Here is a 26194-nt window from a genome sequence, read left to right as displayed (position 1 = left end):
GTCTTGTATTTTATTTCTCCCAACTGAGAAATGCTTTCTATATTTCATCACCTGTTCTAGTCTTTCAAAGTTCAAGTCCTACCTCCTTTTCAAGTTCTTTTATACCACTCCAGCCCAGATGGACCTACTCATTCATTGAACTCCTATGGTGTTTACCATAGAGATATTCATTTTAGAACTTAACAAACCTGGAATACACACTGCTACCAAATATAAGCATGTAAGCTCTATATTGTAAGCTCTGTGAGGACAGGATTAATCTTATTTTATTCTTCTACTGAACCATCCTCAGCACACTAACATGTCTAACAATAAATAGCAAATATTTGTTGTTATTGTAGATGTAAATTTAAATCTTCATAGTCACATTTTTAAATCAAGGAGATTAAAGATAATAAATATTGGGAAAGTAAAGTTAAATAACAATGAAAGATGTTCCAAATGTAGAAAATGTTTGCTACTATCTGCCTTGTAACAATACCTTAAGTTTTTGTGCATTATGCCACCAAGCTGTTCCACGGAATGACATCATAGTACCTGAATCATAGTGACTGCATATCTATATTTATGGATAAATGAAACAATGTTAGCATAACCTCCATGGGCAGCTGCATATGGTTGAGAAAGTTGTGAAGGTATGCAGTACACGACTCTAGGGAGCATCATTTTCGGAGAACAGGATATATGTGAACTACCAAGCCAGACTGGGCAAACTTAAGAAGGTTCCTCTAGGGCCTAAGTTGGCAGCCTATGAACCGAGGGCCATGTCTGGCTTACTGCTTGTTTTTTATAAACAAAGTTTAATTGGAACACAAGCACATAAGCACATTTGTTTACTTATTGTCTAAGACTGTTTTCCTAACTATTGATAATTGTAGTGTGAGACTCTATGTCCCTCAGAGCCCCAAGTGGAGACTATCCGACCCTTTAAGGAAAAGTTTGCTGACCACTTAAGGGGATAGGAATCTACTCTCAGTTGAAAACAATCAGAATCATTTACTGTTAAAATTTCTTCAACTAATTGGTTAAGTGCATAAAATGTTTTATTGCGCTTTTTTTTTTTTTCCGTTTCAAAGTTATCTTACTCTTTTGCAGTAATGCCTGAAAATTCAAACTTTCCTTATCGGCGGTATGATCGGCTCCCTCCAATCCATCAATTCTCCATAGAAAGTGACACAGACCTTTCTGAGACTGCAGAACTAATTGAGGAGTATGAGGTCTTTGATCCTACTAGACCTCGACCAAAAATCATTCTTGTCATAGGTATGAGGCAGAAAGCAAAATTCTCATATTATTGCTCTCTTTGTTTATATGTTTATATTTCAAAAATTATGTCAACTATGCACCATATTTGCAAATACTTAGTTGGATAATAAATAGAATAGAAAACAAAAACTCGAGAGACAGTAGATAGACATATTTTTAGCATCATTTTCAATAGAAGATATTGTTATATTTAATGCCTATTGCACTTTTATAGAATCTCATTACAATGTCGTAGAAATTCTTGGTCATTGAAAATGAGTGACCTCTTCAAGATTTGTTGTCTTGTGGTTTTTATCTGCTTACTTTTTAACGTAGGTAATTGCATCTATTAGAAGTGTTCTAACATGATGTGGTTTTTTTCCCTTTAACTCAACAAATTGAATTTTTACTGACTATTAACTTTTGAGCAAAAAAATAAATAATAATAGTATGTTGGTAAAGATTCATGTAAATGAATCTTCCTTATGACATACTGGTACCTACAATAAAATCTAAGTTTGATATTATTAGACAAGCAAATCTAATAGAACAATGTTTTACACAGCAAGTAATATCTGAGTATTAATGAATATAACAAGGATAATAGTTAAATTTTTAAATCGCCACTGTGAATCTTATGTTGAATGTGAAAGTATCAGTCTGATGCCATTTCACAAGGAATCGATATTGAAAATGTCTTAAGTAATTTTACAACATGCATTTTTGACCACCCTTGCAATTCTAGCTTCCTCAAAAGCTGTAGAATTATGAAGAGACCTGTGAACATGAAACATTTGTAATCATTGTCTCACTTTCCAATTTGACTCAGCTTTCGCAAAGATGACCAAAAGCGAAAATCTAGTGTGAGATATTCAAAGCTATTCTAGTCAGTAATTGTTAGCCAAAGACCACATGTATACAGCCCCCAAGCAAAGAAATACTGTTCCCAAAAGATGTAATGATGATGGCAACTGAGAAAAAACACGCCAATAAACATAAGAAAAAGAATTCAAGTTACCAGACTAGCAGGAGGGACATTTGTGCATCTTTAAGTGTAATGAAAATAAAGTTGCAAATATATTTAGCCCTGGATTGTTATAATAATTGTAGGATGAGAGTACAGAAATCAGTTTTCTAAAATGTCAAAATATTCTCATGGTTTATGGCAGCCACTAACTATTATGCCATAAATTTCTATCTATTCTTGAAACTGGAATTTTTGTGTATGTGCTTAAAATTTTGTAGCGCTTACCTAGAAGACAAGGAAATGCTTTACTAAAAGATAAAGCCAGAGGTAAAGAATTGTTGGAAATTATTTCATCATTTTATAATGAGATTTTCTCTCAGTTTTGTTTTTCTTGTTGTTAGTACAGTATTGGTGATTATTATCAGGATAAACAAATGAAAACTTGATTGTTCATGAAAAGGGTGTAATACAAGTTGCTGTTGTAAAAATAGTGCATGTATATGAATTTTTTGTACACTGTGAGTTTTATATGAAAGTGATTAAAATATTTCAGTAAACTAAGATCTGTGGAGAAGATACAAATGCTCAAATCTCATCCACTTCACAGTTCTTTTTTACTGAATAAAATCAACTAGTTTCCCAAGGGTGTGATTTTGGTTTTAGACTTACACAATGTGTTATAACATTTTATGTGTTATAAGAATGAAACAGAACCAGTGAGTGGAAATAACTTTTAGAGGACTGAGATAAGAGAAGAAAAGAATTGAACCTTAGGTTGTCTGAGAAAATTGGGACAATTTTATGACATTTGAGGAATTATAAAATAATTGTACCTGAACCTTACAAATTTTTATTGGTTCCATCCTGACAAAGAGTGGGGGAGTACAGATACCCACATCTAAATAAGCAAAATTTCCCTTCTGGCAATACAAAAAAAATTTTTTTAAGCTAGCCTTCTTGGCACAGATGTTAATGAATCTTTCTTATGTTAGCATAATTGTAAAATCTGAGAGTAAGATGGATCCTAGTATTTATAAGTAGTGGAATTAAATAAATGTAGCAAATTAAACTTATTCTGGTTTCAGGGAGAAGAAAATAAGATTAATTTGTTATGATGCTTCAGTAATCAAATTCATCCAATATATTAATGCTATTCTCTGTCAATTATGCTAATCATATTTTTTGTTGTCTACTGTTGCCTCCATTAGTTGACAAAAAGCTATTTTTTCTTGAAGGTGCCATAACTTTCTTAGCATGTTTGAATTTTTTTTTAATTCAGTGAAACTTGTGGTATCTTAATTTGATGACTTATGAGATCATAAGATTAAGAAAGGTGTAAAAGTGTAGTTTATGAAAGATAACTTTCATTCTTCAGGGGTCAAATTAGTCTGACTTAGTTGACAACATTGTCATGTATTTATTTTTTTTCGAGCCAGTCCATGGTTTGCCCATGATTTAATAGGCCAAAAGCAGCTATGAATATTTGAGACCGAAACTTGCTTTTCATTTGGCAGTAATGAATTTAATATAGTATTAACGGTAGTTTAATGGTAAGTCTAAGAGGATTGGATTTAGAGCTTCTTAGCAAGAGAATGTCAAAAATGTCAATAAATTTCTAAGTTTAATGAGGCAATGAAAAGACAAAAGCCAGTTTTACGAGGAATGGTATTTGGGATTGAGGTTAAGAAAAGGATCTCAGTATACTAGCTGATCTTAGACTTCTGGATGTTAAACATTTTTTAAAGAAAATAAGCCCTGGCCAACCAAGTTGACTCACTCAGAATTCTCCTACGAAATCCAAAACAAAGTAAAACAAACACCATTTTTTTTTTTGCTTATGTTATTTGCAACAAGAATTTTTTTAAATGTACTAAATAATGATATGTAGAGTGATTTCTACCCCCAAAAAAATTGGTAAATGGAATTAATACAGAGACCATCAACTCACTTTTCTGTTGAATTTTTATTTTCAATATGGTTTAACAAATTGGAATTATATTTCAGTGAATATTACCAAAAATAGTTCATTGCACATTTTAAAAATATTCTGTCTACACTCAATAATTTATGATTAAGTATTTGAAAATATTTTATTTGTATAATTGCCAACAAATAACAAATCAGAGTGGGATGATTGTTATGTGCATTAGTTTGAAATTTACCCAGACTTTAGATTCCAATTAATCTAGGTTGTCTAAAAATATAAATTAACTAAGATATTATAATATTTGGAAATAAAATTTGAGGCATATATTTTATAATTATTTAGGTGCTTATGTTTTAAAAAAATAAATAGCAGTTCCCAATAATTGGTATTGATCTGTGTTGCAAAATATTGATTATTTCATGCTAATGTGTCACAAAATCAAAATTATCATGAGTTCTGTGAAATTGTTCTACCTTAAAAATCTCTTCCATTCACTCTTCGTATTTATTGCATCAAACTTCTTTTGAATTTAAAGGCAATAAGACAAAGAGATGCTTGGACAGTTCAAAGAAAAATTTAAAGAAGCCATGTCAATATTGCTGTGCTTTTGGTTAAAACTAATTTTTACATTTCACAAAACTGCACTTGAACTCTATTGTTGTGTAATACATTTCTGTCATTTTGATCATTGTCTTTTATAGCTCACAGATTTTTTTTTATTACAGAGGATAAAAGTGTTAGAGCTTACACAGAAAAAAGTGGAAGCAGTTTCAGTTGCATTATTCAACTTTTAAAATTAGTTGTTTACTAAAATTGGTGAAGGAAAAAAGGTCTCTTCCATTTAATAAATTGATCATGACAGTTCTACCCTTTCCTTGACAAAATCCACACTTTCTCTGCATTCAGAGGTAGCTCTGAGAATTTCACAAACAAGTAGAATAGTTTCCACATTGGTTTCTGGTCTAAACTCTTCATCTCAAGATGAAGACAATAGCTGTATAAAAAGGGATTTCTTATTGTATCAGAAGGTCACAGTTTTGCTTGTTTTAAATGACAGGTGGTCCAGGAAGTGGAAAGGGTACTCAGAGTTTGAAAATCGCAGAACGTTATGGATTTCAGTACATTTCAGTGGGAGAATTATTAAGGAAAAAGATCCACAGTACCAGCAGCAATAGGAAATGGAGTCTTATTGCCAAAATAATTACAACTGGAGAACTGGCCCCACAGGTACTGTTATAATTTGCTTCTGTTCTGCAAAGATTCTTCTACTAGTTGTCAGTGTAAGTTTAACTGTGGTTTTTCATCTTTTTTCTTAAAAAAAAAAAGGAAACAACAATTACAGAGATAAAACAAAAATTGATGCAAATGCCTGATGAAGTGGGCATTGTTATTGATGGATTTCCGAGAGACGTCGCTCAGGCACTATCTTTTGAGGACCAAGTAAGACTGTCTCTTTATATTTTAAATAACGTTTTTTTTGTTTAAATCTTTGATATTAAAAATATATACATTTCTTGAAAGACTTGCTGTTATTTGGAATGAATTTGGCCTGAAAATGAACAAGGACATAAATTTGGGTTGGCAGAAGGCCATTTCTTTGGCACACGTGCTTAAAAATTGAAGACAGACTCTGCCAAGAAGAAAAGATAACTAATAATAGAGTTCATGATTTTTTATTTAAAAATGAAAATCTCTCTAGCCTTATTTCAAAATACTTTCCATAAGATTGTATTTTTAATCTTTAATTGCTTAAAACAAGCCTTGTTTAGGGATTTCTCTGGTGGTCCAGTGGCTAAGACTCCACATTCCCAATGCAAGAGGACTGGTTTCAATCTCTGGTTAGGGAACTGCATCCCATATTCTGTAACTAAATAGATCCTGCATGCGGAAACCAAGATCAAGGACCCCATGTGCTGCAATTAAGACTTATTCAGTGTGGCCAAATAAGTTAATTAATTTTTTTTTAAAAAAATCAAACCGTGATCAGTACTGCCCAGGGATGTAAAATATCACCCTACCTATAACAAGGTATGGTTTATGGTTCAGTTTTCCAAAACTTACTTAAATTTGAGCAGACTATGCCTGCTTAATACTCAACAACCTATTTTAAAGGGAAATAAATCAATTAAAATATTTTGTTTCCTTATATATTTAACTATTTGACTTTGAAAAGCTAGTGTGACTAATTTTTCATTCAAAAATTTTAATTACAAAAATAACAATTATTAGGGCTTCCCTGGTGGCTTAGATGGTAAAGAATGCAATGCAGGAGACCTGGGTTTGGTCAAGAAGACCCCCTGGAGAAGGGAATGGCTACCCACTCCAGTATTCTTGCCTGGAAAATTCCATGGACGGAAGTTCCTGGTGGGCTACAATCCATGGGGTCTCAAAAAGTCAGACACAACTGACTAACACACACACACAGCAAATTTTAAGTCTTGGTGTAAAAAGCGAATTTCCATTAATACTCTTCTTCCATTCCACTGTCTGTCCTCTCCTGAGAAATAGAAATACCATTAAGCTTATTATATATCTTTCCAAGCCATTTCCTACACATTGCACTTTTACACACTTTTTACATTGATATGTGTCCATGCTCATATGTAAATGCAGTTTTAATTTTCATAGCTATTTCCCAACTGTTTTCCAAAAAGACTTTTCCAAGTTATAGTCCCATTGATGGTGAATAACAATATATTTCCCCAGACCCTTTCCAACCAGATATAATTTATATTTAAAAATTTTGCCACCCTGATAAGTAAGAAACAGTATTTTATTTTTATATTTATATTTCTTTAGTTATTACTGAGGTTAAGTAGTTTTTCAGATACTTATTGACCATTGGTATTTCTTCCTTGTGTGAATACCTGCTTTCCTTTGCCTATTTTTCTACAAAGTTGTTTATCTTTTGCTTATTTAGAGAAGCTTTTAATATATGACAGATATTATATCAAAGAGGACTGAGTGAAAGAAGTTGTCAATTTATGTCTCATATAAAAGAAGTCTGGAGTTAGACAGTTTCAAGGCCAGAAGATATCTTCGTGAAACTTGCCTTTGAAGGGGTGTGTGTGTGTGTGTGTGTGTGTGCGCGCACGCGCTCAGTCACTCAGTCTACATGGACTGTAGCCCACCATGCACCTCTGTCCATGGGATTTCTCAGGCAAGAATACTGGAGTGGGTTGCCATTCCTTTCTCCAGGGCATCTTCCCAACCTGTGTCTCCTGCATCTCCTGCATTGGCAGGTGGAATCTTTACCACTGAGCTCCCTGGGAAGCCCACCTTTGAATACTCACATTAACTGTTTTGGGGATGTGTATTGTCCTGGAATATTTTTCTCTCCTGATCATATTTCTCCCTCCAGAATCTCTGATGCTTACTGAGCTTAAGGATTTAGTTCTAATTGCTCTGGCCTTGAAGAGGGAAAAACTTAAGGAAAAAATCAAATTTCTGTTGTTGCTATTGCTGCCAAATGATATTGCTGTTGAAAACAGGGACCTCACCAGCCATTCCATTGATTCATGGTTATGGTGGAAGCATGATAGCCAAGTGGCAGGAGTTCACACCCAAACCTGATCCATATTATACATTGAATAAAATGCACTTGGCAACTACAAGCAGAAAACTACATGATTTGCTTTGTCTATTGCCTTTCAAATATGCTATGTGTCTCTCGCTTCTTCCCTGGATCCTATACAAGATCCTAAACAGGCAGATCCTATAGTTTTCCTGCTCACTTTAAAATACTGACAGATAGTATCATTTTCAGGTATTAAAAAACCTGTCCACAATTATATCTCAATAAAGCCAGAAAAAAATTTTAATTGAAAAAAAAAATAAAAAGCTCAGCCCAATGTAAATCAAAACCTCAGCTTCTCAGTTTAACATATGTCTGCTATCCCCATCTTGGGCCTAGTTCAGGCACAGAAACCTAAAGTGATGTCACAGAACACTGAAATTCTTCCTAGTGTTGCTTGCAGCAGGGCAGGTGGTGGGGAAGGGGCAGAAATGCATGACTATCCAGCAGCTATGTCTTCTAGAGCCTGGGCTTGAGTGATGACCATTCACAACAACGGGTGAAAGGTCACAGTATCAGTTTGGGGACATGTGTTGCCAAGTTCCATAAGATGGTCTGATATCTGTAGGATAAGCAGTGCATTTACTGTTCTCACCCACACTTCTGAGGCTAGAAAAGTCCAAGGTAACACTTTCTTAGGTTGGCACTGTACCAAGCTCTTGCCTCCTGCTGGCAGTCCAGTGGTGCCTGAGGTTGGTGCTACTGTCGCCAACCTGCAGGAGGTCAGAGAGACAGAGGCAAACTGCAGTGTTTAGGTAGAGCAAGTGTTAGAGTCAGCCCCTATCACTCCACACCTGTGTAGGCTTAATCTCCTGGGGTGTCTTTTTTCTGGTACCATTTCTGACACCAAATTTGTCACAAGTTTCCACACCAGTTCTCCAATTCTCTGACACCAACTAGATGGCCAAGAATTGAATTCAACTCTGACACTAAATATCCAGAGTCAATGCAGACCCTACAGGCTCAGGCTCAGTCCCACGTGACTGCCCGCCACTTCAGACATCATTCAAAAGTCCGAGAGGCCCCTATATTCTGTCCACCCAGCTGTAAATTTGGAGATTTCTACAACATCCTCTTCAAGTTTGGTAACTCACTGGACTGACCCACAGAAATAAGGAGAATGCTTTACTTACATTGACCAGTTTATTACAAAGAACATAACTCAGGAACAGCCAAACAGAAGAGATGCGTAAGGCGATGCATGGGGTTGGTGGTGGAGACCTTGCTGTGGGTGCACGACCCTTCCGGCACATGCATGTGTTCACCAAGACAAGAGCTCCCCAAACGTCATTGCTGGAGAGTTTTTATAAGCCGGTCTCAAATCCCTTCCTGTTCCTAGAGACTGGGGGGTGGGGCTGAGAGTTCCACCTTTCCGTCTCATGTTAGGTCTTTCTGCCAACCAGCCACCATCGTAATGCTATCTAGGGCCCCGCCCTGAGTCACCTCATTAGCCTAGTCTCAAGAGTAGTCTGCAGTTGCTAATTATGAACAACAAAAGACACTGCTGTTACTCAGGAAATTCTAAGTGTTTTAGAAACTCTGGGCTAGGAGTCAGGGACAAACACTAAGTATATATTTTTATTTTATCATACTCCTCAAAGTTTATTTTTAACCAGCTTTTTTTTTCTTTACTGCACGTGTGAGCATGAATAAACACACATGCAGGTAGTTTCCCCCAAGACTTCCTCCCAAGTCCAGAGCATAAGACGAGATGGATTTCTGACATCATCTATGTATACTAGTGATGGTAAGACCATTGTAACAGAAAGACCTAACACTTAAGTGATCAAAGAAGCGTATTTTTTTTTTTTCTTATAGAGAATAATGTCAATGAAAACAGTCCAGATTGGCTGAACAGCTTTTCTCCTTGGGATCATTTAGGTTTGCTCCAAGTTGTTGTTCTGCCAACTCCTAGGACATGTCATCGTCTGTATGGTCAAAGCAGGGTTGCCATCACATATGGGTTCCAGCTGGCATGGAAGGAGAAAGGAATGTGAAGGTCTGAAGAACCAGATTTGGGAAGCGGTATCCATCACTTCTGCTCACATGACGTTGTTGAGAATTTAGATGTGTTGTAATTGCAAGGCATCCTGGGAAATGTAGTCCAGTTCTATGACTGTGGAAGGGTTTAAGAACTGATTATCAGCTTCTTTGCAAGTTTGCCCCTCCAACCATCCAAATGTCTGCATGCTCCCTTCTTCCCACACAGAATGTACTCACTCACTCCCCAAAGAAAACAGCCCAGATCCCCATCATCTAGTCCAAAAGTCAAGAATCTCTACTTGATGTTCAGTTCTCTCCATTCCATCCAGACTGGACTCTTCATCATGGTCACCTGTAAACATCAAGTTATCTAACCTCCCTGCTAGCAATAAACAGTGGAGGAGCAAGACCAGAAGAAGTGAAATAAAGGCTCCTACTCAGGAAAGGGAATTTGGACAATGTAAACAGTAGTCGCTGAACCACAGCAAATAAATCCTTTGAGGCAGGGATTGCCAAGGGTCCTTGCCTTGAGAGTGGAGTTATTTTCTGGGCTGGCCCATCACTAACTGTGTTCTCTCTCAGTGAGTAACTCTTTGCCTGTTCTCTTCTGAGGCCCGTGGCCCTCTGAGAAGTTCTCTGTATTGTCTATTTTCTGCCTGGTCACATCAAAATAATTTGTTGGAGACTATGCCCTCTTTCCCTGGAGAAGGAAATGGCAGCCCACTCCAGTATTCTTGCCTGGAAAATCCCATGGACAGCAGAGCCTGGTAGGCTACCGTCCATGGGGTCGCAAAGAGTCGGACATGACTGAGTGACTTCACTTTCACTTCATGCCCTCTTTAGGAGCTATTTTAAGTGTGAAAAATACACAAGCTTTTTTTGACTAGGCTGATAGTTGCTTTGGTAAAAACCATTTTCTCAAAAATTTGATGGGTTCCTGCCCTTTTTGCTTCTGGTTAGTTCCATGTACCTGTAACTATATTCAAAGTTTTATTCTGGATGTAGATATTAAGTTGCTTTGTTTGTTTTCTTATTTTGATGGCAGTTACTTGAGACCATATACAACAACAGGCTTGGGCAGAAAGGTAACATCCTTAGTCTCTGTTTTGCCTCAGGGGTGGGTCCCTATTTTTGGAAGGAGGTCGTTGTTACTGGGAGTCCTTTAGCAACAACAGCCATGTCTCCTGTTGTCTGGTGGTATGGAAGCAGTTGCCTTTTTCAATCTTGTGAGGTCTTAAATTACTGGATGCTTTCTTTTCTCTTTTTCTGCTTGCAAATTGGTCAGTACTTTCTTCAGTCAGTTCAGTCACTCAGTCATGTCCAACTCTTTGTAACCCCATGGACTGCAACACACCAGTCTTCCCTGTCCATCACCAACTCCTGGAGCTTGCTGAAACTCATGTCCGTCGAGTCAGTGATGCCATCCAACCATCTCATCCTCTGTCATCCCTTCTCCTACTGCCTTCAATATTTCCCAGCATCAGACTCTTTTCCAATCAGTCAACTCTTTAAATTAGGTGGTCAAAGTATTGGAGCTTCAGCATCAGTCCTTCCAATGAATATTCAGATTGATTTCCTTTAGGATTGACTGGTTTGATCTCCTTGCTGTCCAAGGGAATCTCAAACAACTCTCTGTTGCCTTCTCCAGTACCATGGTTCAAAAGCATCAATTCTTTGGCACTCAGTTTTTTTATGGTCCAACTCTCACATCCATACATGACTACTGGGAAAACCATAGCTTTGACTAGATAGACCTTTGTCAGCAAAGTATTGTCTCTTCTTTTTAAAATGCTTTTAATATGCTTTCTCATAGCTTTTCTTCCAAGGAGCAAGCGTCTTTTAATTTCACGGCTGCAGTTACCATATGCAGTGATTCTAGAACCCAAGAAAATAAAGTCTCTCACTGTTACCATTGTTTCCCCATCTATTTGCTGTGAAAAGATGGGACCAGATGCCATGATCTTTGTTTTTTGAATGGTGAGTTTTAAGCCAGCTTTTAAACTCTCCTCTTTCACTTTCATCAAGAGGCTCTTTAGTTCCTCTTCACTTTCTGCCATAGGGTGGTGTCATCTGCATATGTGAGGTTATTGATATTTCTCCCAGCAATCTTGATTCCAGCTTGTGCTTCATCCAGCCCAGCATTTCATATGATGTATTCTGCATATAAGTTAAATAAGCCAGGTGATAGTATACATCATACTCCTTTCCCAATTTGGAACCAGTCTGTTGTTCCATGTCCAGTTCTAAGTGTTGCTTCTTGACCTGCATACAGGAGGCAGATAAGGTGGTCTGATATTTCAGTCTCTTGAAGAATTTTCCAGTTTTTTGTGACCCACACAGTCAAAGGTTTTAACGTCATAGCAAAGCAGAAGTTGATGTTTTTCTGGAATTCTGTTGCTTTTTCTCTGATCCAACGGATGTTGTCAATTTTATCTCTGGTTCCTCTGCCTTTTTAAATCCAGCTTGAATTTCTGGAAGTTCTCGATTTAAGTACTGTTGAAGCCTAACTTGGAGAATTTTCAGCATTATTTTGCTAGCGTGTGAAATGAGTTCTATGGTGCAATAGTTTGAACATTCTTTGGCATTGCCTTTCTTTGGGATTGGAATGAAAACTGACCTTTTCTATTCCCGTGTCCACTGCTGAGTTTTCCAAATTTGTTAGCATATTGAGTTCAGCACTTTCACAGCATCATCTTTTAGGATTTGAAATAGCTCAACTGGCATTCCATCACTTCCACTAGCTTTGTTCGTAGTGATGCTTCCTAAGGCCCACCTGACTGCATTCCAGGATGTCTGGCTCTAGGTGGGTGATCACACCATCATGGTTATCTGGGTCATTAAGATCTTTTTTGTAGAGTTCTTCTATGTATTCTTGCCACTTCTTTTTAATATCTTCTGCTTCTGTTAGGTCCATACCATTTCTGCCCTTTACTGTGCCCATCTTTGCATGAAATGTTCCCTTGGTATCTCTAATTTTCTTGAAGAGATCTCTAGTCTTTCTCATTCTATTGATTTCCTCTATTTCTTTCCACTGATCACTTGGGAAGCCTCTGAATTTAGATGGATATCTCTTTCATTTTCTCCTTTACCTTTTACTTCTCTCCTTTTCTCAGCTATTTGTAAGCTGAGACAACCATTTCAGACAACCATTTTGCCTTTTTGCATTCTTCTTGGGGATGATTTTGATTACCACCTCCTGTACAATGTTATAAACCTCCGTCCATAGTTCTTCAGGCACTCTATCTATCAGATCTCATCCCTTGAATCTATTTCTCACTTCCACTGTATAATCATAAGGCATTTGATTTAGGTCATGCCTGAATGGTCTAGTGGTTTTTCCTACTTTGTCCAATTTCAGTCTGAATTTTGCAATAAGGAGTTCATGATTTGAGCCACAGTCAGCTCCTGGTCTTGTTTTTGCTGACTGGTCTTAGCAAACACCCTCTTCCAACAACACAAGAGATAGTTCTACACATGGATGTCACCAGATGGTCAGTACCAAAATCAGATTGATTATATTCTTTGCAGCCGAAGATGGAGAAGCTCTGTACAGTCAGTACTTTCTTAGGCTTATCTATTTCTATTTATATGTTGTGAAACTCAACAGAGAACAGTGAACACACACTAACATTCTAGCTCTTTTTAGCATTTTCTCTAGCCGTGGGCTCCATAGGAACATGGTCTGCCTTTGAAGTTATCACAGTAGTGACTCCAATTATTTTGCAATGGCATCACAAGGGTCATCAACTTCCAGTCTAAAATATCTGTGCCTTTACTGACCAAGAAAACCAATTCCATATATTTTAGTTTTTGATAGTGTCCCACTCATCTTTCTATTTCTGTATTTGCTATAATTAAAAGACATGATGGCACAATACAACCTTATTTCTCTTGTATGTGACAGCCTTTCCGTGAAAGAGGGTCTTCTTTCATTCACAGCTTTATTCTTCACATTCATTCACAGATGCAGGTTTTTTCCAAGTTATTACTCCTCCAGCCCCTAAAGCAGTGGTTCTCATTTTTTTATTTGTTTTGGTTTGTTTTGGTTTGATTAAGACCCTTTAACACTTTTAAAAATTATTACCAAATTCAAAAAGCTTTCATTTACATGGACTATATCTGTTGATATTTAGCATTTGAGAAATTAAAACTGAAATCTTTAAATATTAAGCCATTTAAAAATAACAATAAATCCATGCAGGTTAACAGAGATAACACATTTTTGTGAAAAATAATCATATTTTCCAAAATTACAAAAAAAATAGTGATATGAGAAGCATTGCTTTCCATTTCTGAAAATCTCTTAAAATTGTAGCTTGATAAAAGAGAGCTGGGTTCTTATATCTGCTTTTGCAGTCCCACTGCTATGATAACACACTTCCTGTAGCCACTGGGAAACTCCTGTACATTTGTTGGAGAATGAAAGTAAAAAGGCACACGGTTTCTCAGCATTAGTATGAGAATAGTTTTGACCTGTATTCTCCCCTAAAAGGGCCTCAGCAATCCCCATGGGTCTCGAGAGCATGCTTTTTTAACTACTGCACTGGGACATGGTTGACAACTGTGTGGTGAAAGCTAGGTCACTAGGTCACTGCCACGGTTACTTACAGATGGTTGAAAGAGGCAGTAGAGTGGAGAGGTCCGTGTTCAACTGCTTATGTCCCAGACCCCTAGGCAGCACACCACCACTTCTCACCGTCCGTGGATGAGAACTTCGATCACGTGGCTACATCCTAACTGCAAGGAAGGTTGGGACATGGAGTCACATGGTCAGTCATGGGCCTGGCTTCAGAGCTGTTATTATGGAAGCAGGGAAAACAGGTTTGAGAGACAGCCAGCACTTTCCGTCACAAACGACATATGTGGCCCCATCTCTCCTTCCTGCTCTCCCTCCTCAGCCCACATTGCCTGCCCTCGTCCAGCCCTCAGACCTGCCGTTTGAAGCAGGAAATGGAGACTCTCCTTGTCGCCATGGTGTAGCCCAGGTTCTCCTTGCATTTTACGCTAGTTCCTTCCAATTTGAGATAACTCTGCTTACCTTTGGCCTGATTGTTGGAAAGAGATAACAGACTGGAGAGGGGAAAGGAATCAAGATAGGCAGGAATGGGAAATCTCAGATCTTTTCATCACCAACCAAACTCACTGCATAGCCAAGATTTCAATAGACAGTTTAGAGTCCACATTCAGAACCAACGCAAGGTGATTTTTAAAGGTTATAGAATTTCATATTCCATGAGCTAGCAGTGGGGAGGAAAAGAACTTGATTTCTCTACTGAGGATTCATTAACCACACAGTAAAGCTGAAACCAAGAATTCTGGGGTGCTATTATTGAAAATGAAGGTGGACCATTTACACTAAATCTATTTTTTTTAATGACAGTAATTAAGAATATATTCAACTCTTTGACCCCAGCTAATTCTCCAATTTTATGTATGTACATGCACTTTCCACACCACGCTGGACTGCTTTCTATTCTTGCAGTGACCTGCTCCTGCAATTTCCCCAGTGCTGTTTATATCATCGTATAACTTGCTATTTTTCCTCATGCGTTCTGTCTTTGAGATCTGTTTTGGTACATATAGATCAAGCTCACTCTTATAACTGTTTAATGATGTTATATTCTATAAATATATCATATCTTAGTAGTGGAATTTCTGGTTGCTTTTATAATTACTGCTGTTACCAAGAGCACTGTGATCAGCATTCTTACAAACATTTTCCTTTGCATATCTCAAAAAGATCTCTCAGGAATAGTTCTAGAAATGGGTTTTCTAGGGCAGAGGGAAGTCTGTGTGTGTGTGTGTGTGTGTGTGTGTGTGTGTGTGTGTGTGTGTGTGTGTGTGGCTTTAAATCTATATTTTAATTTTTGTTAATATATTATTAAAATTTGATTATATAAATTTATGATTACGTCTTTCCTATTTCCTTGATCTCACCAATACTTAGTTTCAAATTTTATTTTAGGTTAGTTGATAGATTAGAAATGTTTCTATATTGCTGTTTTAATTTGTATTCTCCCAACCACTAGTGAACTAGAAAATCTGAAAAACTGTATTTATTGACCATATACATCTCCTCTTTTTAGAATTGTCTAAACATGACCTTGGTCCTTTGGATTACTTGAGCTTTTAACTAGTGATTTGGACTTTCATGACACTAATTCTTTGTTATATATCTTGATCATATTTTCCTCCACTTTTTCTGAATCATGATTAAAAAATATACAGAATCATGTCCTATCTTTTGTCCTATGGAAGTTTTACATTTTAATATGGTAAATTTGTTATTATTTTCCTTTTGGCTTTTGCATTTAGATCTTAAGAAAGCATTCCCTATAGTCTCAAAAATATTCTATATTTTTCTAGCTATATTTAGTTTTGTTTAGAAGGTCCAAGTATTTATTCTATCTGCATTAATTGTTGTATATAGTGTGAGTAGAGATAGAATTTTATTTTATGTTTTAAATGAAAATAAAAAATATATCCAGTGTTCCAAAAATCATGTGCTGACTAGTGCATCTTTTTCTTACTGAAATGATTTCTTCCTGTGTAGACTTGGGTCTGCTACATGGCTTCTCTCCTCATTTGTTTTGTCTGTTAAGGTATTGCTGCATCAATATCATGATTTCAGTTGGAGCTTCCCCTGTGGCTCATATGGTAAAGACTCTGCCCGCAGCACAGGAGACCTCAGTTCAATTATAGGAACTCTAAATTATACCCTCATGCTTGGAGGACATCCTTCTTCTGTTCTAAGTTGGCTACACTTATCCATTTATTTTTCTTTATGGATTTTAGAATCAACTTGTCAGCCTCGTTAAAAACTGTAGAGATTTTTATTTGAATTTCAACATAGATTATGTTATATAGAGACTAATGTTTGGAGAGCTATATTCTCATCTATGAACATTGCCTTATCACTCCATTCATTCAAGTCTTGTTTCATGTTCTTCAATAGGTAAAGTGTTAAAGTTTTCCATAGAAAAGTCTTATACATTTTTTGTTAGCTTTAATTTTGCTACTATTATGAACGTGCTACCTTTTTTCTAACCAATTCTTCTTAGTGCTCAACTGATCTTTATGGAATTAATGTTTGCTTTTGTATGTATATCTGTCTGTCTCTCCCCACAGACAGGAGTCTATTCCGTTCTTTGTCTCATTTACGCTGTAAACCTCCTTCCATTCTTCTTCCTTTCTTACCACTGTCACCCCATGACCCCCATCCCTGCCCTAAGTTAGCACATGCCTGTAGTATATCAAGTTCCATTAGATGTTTGTTGGTTGGAAAATAAATATTAGTGTTATGGAAGGTAAGGAAACTGAAGTTCAGACAAGTTAAGTAACTTGCCCGAAGCCACTGCAAGTGAAGTCAGAGTTAAGATTCCTAGGGAGGGGATACAGATATTCAAAACCATTAGCTTTCTGTCAACTTGAGACCACAAACCGAAATTGCTCAGGCTGAATCAAGGGCTTCACACAATTTTTTTTAAGTGCATCAAATTCTAAAATTGGAAGATTGCATATTGAAAAGCTTGCTTCTGCCTTGTCTGAAAACGTGGAGGTTTGTAGCTCCCAGTCCATATTCCTATATCTAGGTAGCTCTGCTGGCACGAGACAAAGCGGGCACTTCTCAGTTCATAGCAGTCCCGACTCCCACCCCAGCAGGTAGCTTGCCTCTGCATCACCATCCTGGCCCTTAGAAGGCACTGGCGTCTGTGCCTCATAGTGCCACGATCCTCCTCATGGTTATTCCCTCGCCTCAGTTGTGACTGCTTTTAATTGTTGTTTTGTCTCTCTCTCTCTCACACACACACACACACACACACACCCCTCACAAAGACATATAATCCCTCCATAGGCGACATATGGCCATCTGACTTAGTGGGAGTCACACTGTCAGTCTATATATTAAATATTTATGAAGCTTAATTTCTCCCACTTGTCAAATTTAAACAATCGATTTAAACTGGTTGTCTAACCTTTCTTCCTGCACTCCAGTTCACCATCTTGAGCCATCTTCTGGGATGCTTCCATCCTGCTTGAGGAATCAGAGACTAGGGGATGAAGTATGTCTGCTTCATCAGAGATCTTTAGCAGAATAACTGAAGTAATGGCTTCTTTAATGCAAATTTGAACTCTTGTTTAAAGTAGCAGTTCACCATGGTTTGTTTTTAAGTGTGATGTTCATAGTTAAAGTACTGCGTGCTAAGTCACTTCAGTCATGTCCAACTCTTTGCAAGCTCGTGAACTGTAGCCTGCCAGGCTCCTCTGTCCATGGGATTCTCCAGGCAGGTATACTGGAGTGGGTTGTCATGCCCTCCTCCAGGGGATCTTCCTGACCCAGGGATCGAACTGGCATCTCTTATGTCTCATGCATTGGCAGGTGGGTTCTTTACCACTAGCACCATCTGGGAAGCCCAGTTAAAGTGTTGATACTTAGTAAAAACAGACACTGAAGCATTTTCATTTGGGTTGTAGTAGAGTGAGTGGTCAAGTGAAGGAGGTAATGTGGAGGGGACTTTAAATCACCCTCAAGATACCCTACCTTTCACCATTGCTTGGGAATATTTATTTTAAATAAAGTAATCACCCAAGATTATCCTTATAATAATGTCAGTCTTACTCATTTGCATTCCTTCAGGCTTCCTGAGTGAGAGAAAAAGGACTGCAGGAATTGTGCTTCCAAGGGTCAGTCATGGCCCAGGAGCAGACACCACTCTTGTGAATCCCATTTATCATTGCACTATGGGATAAAAGAGGGTGAGACCTGCTGGAGCAGGTACACACGACAGTTTAAAATGTTTTTCTTTTTCTAGTTGTGATTTCCTCTAGGATCTGTAATTTAGCTTCACCTTTGCCATTTAAAAGGAGTCTAAAAATAGACTGAGTTTGAGTGAGTTTGGATATATGAGAAATTCTCAACTAGATAAATATATTTTTAAAAATGCTTAGCGATAAAAGAAAATCAGTCCTCAGAAGGCTGTCATCCTACTTGCATAGTGAATTGATCTGACAGACTCATAATTTGATTTGCTGTTCCTAAGGGAGACAAATTTGATTTGCTTCTAAAGGAGAGTGATTTAATTTTAATTACACAGTTTTTTTCTTTCTAAGCATTAGCACTCTTATGCAAAATATTAAAGGAAATGTGGATGTTTTCCCCCTGGAACAAATGACTTGAAGCTTGCTTATAATTATTTAATAATTAGGTTTTGAAATTGAGATTATATGATTCGGTGATTATTCATTTATTTTTATTGCAATGCGCTGTGACTACAAAAGACCATTAAAGTTAAAAGGCTGGTGAGATTTTTATAATTTCCCTAAAGTCAAAAGACAATTTCCAAATTTTATACAAAGAGAAAATCTATGTCATTGTTGACTTTGCTGTGTAAATTAGGTACTGTTCTGCATAACAAATCACCCAATACTTAGCGGCTTAAACCAACAACATTTATAATTTTGCGTGCTTTCTATGGATCAGGAAATCAAAAACTGCTCAGTTGGTTGCTTTTCACTCAAAATCTCTTGGGTCGTTGCATTTAAATGGTGGTTGGAATTCTTTACTAACGTGTCTGATACTTGGTTTGGGAAGAGAACTCAGATAACTGGGGTCTGGAACAGCTGGAGTTCCTCAAGCATCTTTTTGTATTCCATCACATGGAGATCTCAGGGTGACTGGACTTCACAGCAGCTCTGGGTTCCAAAGGCATGTCACCCAAGAGAGCCAGAGGAAGCCCTGTCACGTTTTCTAACCTGGCTTCAAAGGTCATGCCTCACATCTATCACTTTCTATGTTTTAGAAATGAATCACTAAGTCTGGCCCATATTTAAGAAGCAGGAAATTAGAACCGACTATTTTTTTTAAATGGGCTTCCCAGGTGGCACAGTGGTAAAGAATCCGACTGCCAATGCTGGAGACGTTGGCTCAGTCCCTGGGTTGGGAAGATCCCCTGGAGAAGGAAATGGCAACCCACTCCAGTATTCTTGCCTGGGAAATCCCATGAACAGAAGAGTCTGGCAGGCTACAGTTCACAGGGTCACAAAAGAATTGTGTGTGACTTAGCGACTAAACAACAACATTTTTTAAAAAAAGAAAGTGTCAAAAAAACTTGCCGGCCTGTGCTGAACCACTACACCATGAAAGTCAGTGAAGTCCTGGTCATTCTTCTCTTCGCTCATTCTGTCTCTTCCCTTCATTTCCTTTCTTTCAGGTCTTTTCATGCCTCATGCTCACTTCCAGCTGTTGTCTTCTCTTTCCCACCTTTCTCGTCCTTATTCTCTCTGCATCCAGTCTGTCCTGTGTCCTGTGGCCAGATTAATATTTCTAAATGACCACTGTCATCATTTCACTCTTCTGGATGAAAGCCTTTAATGGCAGTTATTGTCCACAAACTTGTTTCTCCCTGTATGGTTTGTGTCAGAATCAGGTATGTGCCTTGTCAAAAAAAAAAAAAAAACAAAGTGCATTGTTCAAGTCACTTCACAGAATTACCGAATTAGAATTTCTTGTGGGTGGAACCCAAGAATCTGCAAATTAACAAGTTAAAAATCTTTTGCAAAGCTGATTGTTAAGCACACTAAAATGCAAATTGATTTAGTGTTTAACAGCACACAGCAAAGGTTCTCAGCCACAGCATGTTGCCATAGTTATGGAGCAAGTCGGCTGTTGCTAATAATACTGAAGTTCTAAAATTAGAGCATACCCACAGTTATCTCAATAATGTCATACTTTCTTGAGGGAAGAGAATTTCCTTACAATGAGAGGAATTTCACACAAGCTGTGTTCTCAATATTAGTGTCCTAGGGTTCTTGTGTCTCTGTGAATTCGCTGCCCAGGGCCATGTGATCTGAGCCGAACCTGCCTTGTCTTATCACCTCTGGAACACATTTTGCCCTTGTGCCCTCATTATCTGTCTTTCCCTGATAGTCATTTTTTACTGTTTGTCAAATTTCACCCTCCCCTGGACCCCTTCCCTTAGGATCCCAAGTCTTAAAGTTTCTCTCTTCTCTCATCTTGTTGAGCAAAATATTTTACTGTCATATTTGTATAGAACTTATAGTACCTTAAATTAATAACTGTTAATTCATTAGATTTCTGTGTCAGATTCCAACAGGAAAGACATAGAACATGCAAACAGGCTAAACAGAGTAGTTTTTAATAAAGAAATATTGAAAAGGTGTGCATAGAATACAAAGAAACTACAAAGGATAGTTCAGTATTCCAAGGTTGGTCAAAGTGCATCAATAACCATCTTGAGGCTTACAGTGTGGTATGAGGAATAAGTTCCTTGAATCCCCCAAAAAAACAGATACAAGAAGAAGGCTTTGTTACAGAAATCTTGACCTTTAGTAGAAAGGGGTAGCCAGCCTTTGATGACCTCAGAGGACTAGAAGTAAGGGTGTAGATATCCAGAATTTCCTCCTCTCCCTTCCTCTGGTCTCCTGCTGATGTTGACCACAGCTCAAAATCAACCGGAAGCCACACAACAGAACCCATTGATTGACTCCAGAAACTCAACCAGCCAGGGCCAGAGTTGGGGAGAGAATGGCGGAAAATGGAGCAAGAGAGGCAGAAGGAAAAAATACTGCACAACTTCAAATTCATGGAGAGTCTTACATCTACTTTTTGTCATCCTTACAGCCCTGTAATGAACTATTGCATATAGTCATTGTTCTGTAACTATATCTTCATTTCTTTATGCCAGCACACAGCGGTTTTAGTTCTCCAGAATGCTTGATAAGGATAAGTGATAAAAGACTTTCCCAGTGTTAACATTTTGTATTTTCTGCACAGTGATTCATTCAAGCATAAACTCCTGTATTTCCTTAATTTCCTGGCCCAATTCCCTTAATCTCTTTAATAGAAAAGGCCAGTTCCTTGAGAAAATGCAGATGCAGTTATAATTTGAGTCTCCTCAGTAATTACCAAAAATATAAATTCAAATTAAGGTGGCCATCATGTATTTTGGAAGGCCACAATACTACTCTCAAATCCTGCCAGTTTAGCCTCACTTACTCTAAGCACATTGCATTCTATGTAGAGTAAACATGTGCACAAATATGCCCCATGTTATAAGAAAATAATGTCAGAGAAGCTGAGATTCTAGGATGAACAAGCGGGGTCGTTGTTTACAGGAAGATTCAACTGGGATTTTCATTATTTGGGTAGAAACATAGTTTGGGCTTCCCTGGGGACTCAGATGGTAAAAATCTGCCTGCAATGTGGGAGATCAGATTTCAATCCCTGGGTCAGGAAGGTTTGCTGGAGAAGGGAATGGCAACCCACTCCAGTAGTCTTGCCTGGAGAATTCCATGGACAGAGGAACCTGGCAGGCTACAGTTCATGGGGTTGCAAAGAATCAGACTGAGTGACTAACACAAATATACTTCTGTTTTAAAAATAGTGGCTTTTTAAAGATAAGGGACAGATAGGTTGAAAATAAAGGACAGAAAAAGGTATGCCCTGAAAATACTAAATATAAGAAATCCAGAATGACTTTATTGGTATTAGGTAAAGTAGACTCCAAGACAGAAACTATTAACAGAAATAGAGAGGAACTTCATGGTGACAGAAGGGCAATTCATAAAAAAGACAAGAAAATTATAACATGTATATATCTAATAAAAATTGTTTCAAAATATGTGATTCAAACAATTGACAGAAATAAGGAGAGAAACAGACACATTCACATCCATAGTAATTTTAACAATCTTTTCTCCTTATTTCACATAAAAACAAGATGAAACATCAGTAAAGTCCTAGAAGATCTGAGGAACAGTAAGCATAACTGGTATACAGTATCCAGCAACTGCACAGTAGACTGTTTTCAAGTGCAGAAAGGACTTTCATGAAGATAAACCAAACACAAGGCCATACACAGCCTTAAATTTTAAAAGCTTGAAATCTTATACATGCATGCTCAGTCACTTGAGTTATGTCTGACTCTTTGAGACCTGTGGACTGCACCCGTCAGGCTCCTTTGTCCGTGGGATTCTCCAGGCAAGAATACTGGAGTGGGTTGCTGTACCCTTCTCCAGTGAAATCTTATAGAGTATGTTCTTTGGCCACAATGGCAGACAAATCCTTTGACAACATTCCACATTGGTTCATGGAAAACTCAGCAAATTGGGACTAGAAGGGAGGAACTCTTTTGATATGGTAAGAGGCATCTATGAAAAAACCAATAGCTAATATCATACTTAATGATGAAATATTGAATTTCTCCCTAAAATTGGGAATTACAGAGATATCTACTCTTACCATTTCTATTAAACTTTGTACTGGAGGCTATAATAATATCTAAGACAAGATAAATAAATTAAAGCATAAATATAAGAAAGGAATAAGTAAATTTGTCCTGTGTGTGACATGATTATTTACAGAGAAAATCCTAAGGATTCTGCAAAATGACTACCAAAACTAATAGATTTAGCAAGGTCACAGAATACAAGGTCAATGTACAGATCATCTGTAGTTCTATGTATTAGCAGCAAATTTTTATGTATTATAAAAATGGGGTGAGCCACCTTTGGCTTCTTGTTTAACTTCCTATGATGGTTCCTTATTAAAAATTGACTTGGAAGAATATCTCTTTTCAAATACATAGTCATTGGTACTAATGTGTAAAAGTGGATAAGAGAGAGAATAATACGTGTGTGTTTACATCAAAAAAGTGGTAGTGACTAATTTTCTAATGTGGTCAGTAACACCTCATTCAGTTTTTTCTTTTGTGTGTGTGTGTGTGTGTCTGTGTGTGTGTGTGTGTATGAATCATAGCCAAAAAGAAAAATCTCCCCATTCATTCTTTAAATAATACGCTCCATGGGTACATAGGTTCATAGGAGTACAATTTTAGAGGCTACTTTATCCTGCATATCATAAATGGTGGTCCCCGCCTCTAGGGGTTGCTGAGTCATTCCATAGACAAACAAAAGGAGGCAAAATAAGCACTTTCTCAATCAACTGGCGGTGAAGGCACACTACATGGAAATTCTTAGCATTTTTTTAAAAAGCCTTTTAAAAAATCTTTGAACCATAGAACTTGGTAGCTATTGATCCCAATTAATAAATAAGAAAATTGAGGCTCATGGAGGTTAAGTGACTGACTGTCTTTCACAGATCTAGTTAATGTGAAAACCAGAGCAGCTCCTAAGCTAGAATAAGCAACCCACACTCCTATGTCCAGTGTTCTTCCCACCCAACTATACTGTCTCCCTGAGCAATTAAAAAGGTCAAGCCTAGTCTCAAGGGACTGAGTTTCACTCCCCAAAAGAACCTTTTTTGGACTTAGATCCAAAAGGCAGTCCCAAAGATGTTTTGATCAGGGGACAAGATGTTAAAATGACTTTTTAATTTCCCAAAGGATCTATTTTGAAGGAGAAAGCACATTTAGTTTCACTAGTTCTGTCATGTTTATTTCGAAATCATTGTTTGTCCTCATAGTTATTTCCTTATAACTGTTTTTAAAACATATCTAAGAGTCTTATAAATAGCATATTTTCTGGTTCTTCTCTGCCGAGTAAATGAGTTTATATTTAAGAGAATAATTTGGAATTACATATGAGGAAAGCCTCTTTTTTTTTCATATGAGGAAAAACTCTGTAAAAGTACTAACTGTTAAGCATTAAAGCAAGTTGTTAGAGCCAACCATTGATTCTCCTTGTCTAGAAATTTTTAGAAATTCTTTAATATTATTTTTGTACACACGGAACACTCAGTAGTTACTGAATGAGTAAATGAGTAAGTGATAATAAAATGGATAATAGTTTAAAGTCTCTCTGGTGGACCTTTTCATATCCATGGTTTTTTGCTTCTATTAAAATGTAATAATAAGCCTTCTGAAAATTCACCCAACTATGGATTTTAATATATACTCTTCTACTATATATTATTCATTTAGCGTTGTGTATGTACACATGTGTATAGCTCCCCTGGTGGCTTAGATGGTAAAGAATCCACCTGTGCAGTGGAGACCTGGGTTCAATCCCTGGGTCAGGAAGATCCTCTGGAGAAGGGAATGGCTATCCACTCCAGTATTCTTGCCTGGAGAATTCCATGGACAGAGAAGCCCGGTGGGTTGCCGTCCATGGGGATGCAAAGAGTTGGACATGACTGAGTGACTAAAAGAAAAGATGTACCCATGTGTATGTATGTGTATGCATACAAGGGGACGGATAGATGATAGATAAATACATAGATAGATACAAAGGAAGGAGAGAAATATTTGGAAAGAGTTTCCAGCTCAGCTTTGCTTCTTCCCAAATCACTCATACATTTCAAAGCACTAAATGAATAATCTAAAAATATCCTGTTAAGAGTTACTATATTTCAGTGCTCTGGCTCCCTGTTAGAGCGGAAAGGCCAGGATGAAGGCAGCTGCCGCTGTGGCCAAAAAAGACTCAAAAGTCTGGTTTCAACTCAGTGGCACCAGAACAATTTGAAAAGACCCATTGTTACAATAGCTGCTGTCTGGAGAGCCTTGGAAAAGTACTCATTTACTAATGAAAAAGTTAACGATTAGCCTGTTGAAACCACTGAGGAAAACATTAAAAATGGAAATCAACAATTTGGGGGGGAAAACCTTCCTTGATTTTAATTTTTTTTTTTTTTTAATTTTTAAAAAACCTTCTCTCTGCCACTACTTAGCATTGAAAAGCCAGTTAACTGTATGTTTGTGTGTGTGTTACACATTATGACTATTGAATGAGATTGAAGCTAATTTTTATGTGTGACTTATGGAACCACCTCACTAATGTATATAAATCAGTAGTGACAGAAATATTTCATCTGGTGTACTATATTCAAATGTTAATGACTCCCTGGCCTGTAACATTGAGAAAGATGTCGAAGCTGAAGGCAGAGGGCTGTGACCATTAGCAGTGATGACCCTCTGCCTGTTCCAGATAGAGAGCCTCCAGATGGCCCAAATCAGTAGTGTACAGACTGGAGATTATAACACTTTGAATTCCCATTCCTGATGTTCTAGAACACTGAATCTACCAAGCCATGTATTAGATCTTTATAGGAAAAAAACAAAACCATTACCCACCTTAAGGAAGTGGAATTGTTTTTAAAGGAGCAAGGGACGGGCTGGGGAACCTACAGAGACTGCTCCTGGTTGTCAGAAAGACTCCTGATTTCACATATAGTGCTGGTCATTTCCCTGGGTAATCTCTCCATGTGACCATGGCTACCAGGCCATCAACTTCTAAAATAAACCTTGAGTTTATCACATTCTGTTACATCAGAGGAATATAGAGCTGGAGGCCAGATTATGAGCAACACTATTAACACAAAATGCAAGTATTATACTTCTGGTGCTTGGTAGTATTAAACAACATCTGACTAAGTGAATGAGTGAGTGATAGAAGAATAATTTGATTTTATCAGCAGGGTTTCTCATGGATCCACTTTTGCTTACCAAACATAGATGAGAATATAATAACTTTTCATTGTTTCTGCCTGCCCCCTACACAATTTCTCCAGGTAGAGCAGAGC

At 37.4% G+C, this 26194-nt stretch overlaps 1 protein-coding gene across 3 annotated transcripts in view; it reads left to right on the top strand.

Moving 5' to 3' along the window:
- The window catches only part of AK5 (adenylate kinase 5), a 258867-nt gene that overhangs the window by 10282 nt on the left and 222391 nt on the right, over positions 1–26194 (top strand). For 2 of the 3 annotated variants that reach the window (XM_061121597.1, XM_061121595.1), the window contains exons 3-5: positions 1096–1263; positions 5197–5366; positions 5466–5579. In XM_061121597.1, coding sequence (XP_060977580.1) covers positions 1096–1263; positions 5197–5366; positions 5466–5579 — 452 coding nt within the window. The remainder of the gene's footprint in view (positions 1–1095; positions 1264–5196; positions 5367–5465; positions 5580–26194) is intronic. The other variant, XM_061121596.1, reaches the window with a different exon arrangement.

The sequence above is a fragment of the Dama dama genome, chromosome 20 (assembly GCF_033118175.1).
Source record: "Dama dama isolate Ldn47 chromosome 20, ASM3311817v1, whole genome shotgun sequence".
In the NCBI taxonomy this organism is placed as follows: domain Eukaryota; kingdom Metazoa; phylum Chordata; class Mammalia; order Artiodactyla; family Cervidae; genus Dama; species Dama dama.
This window is presented reverse-complemented; position numbering and strand designations above follow the sequence as displayed.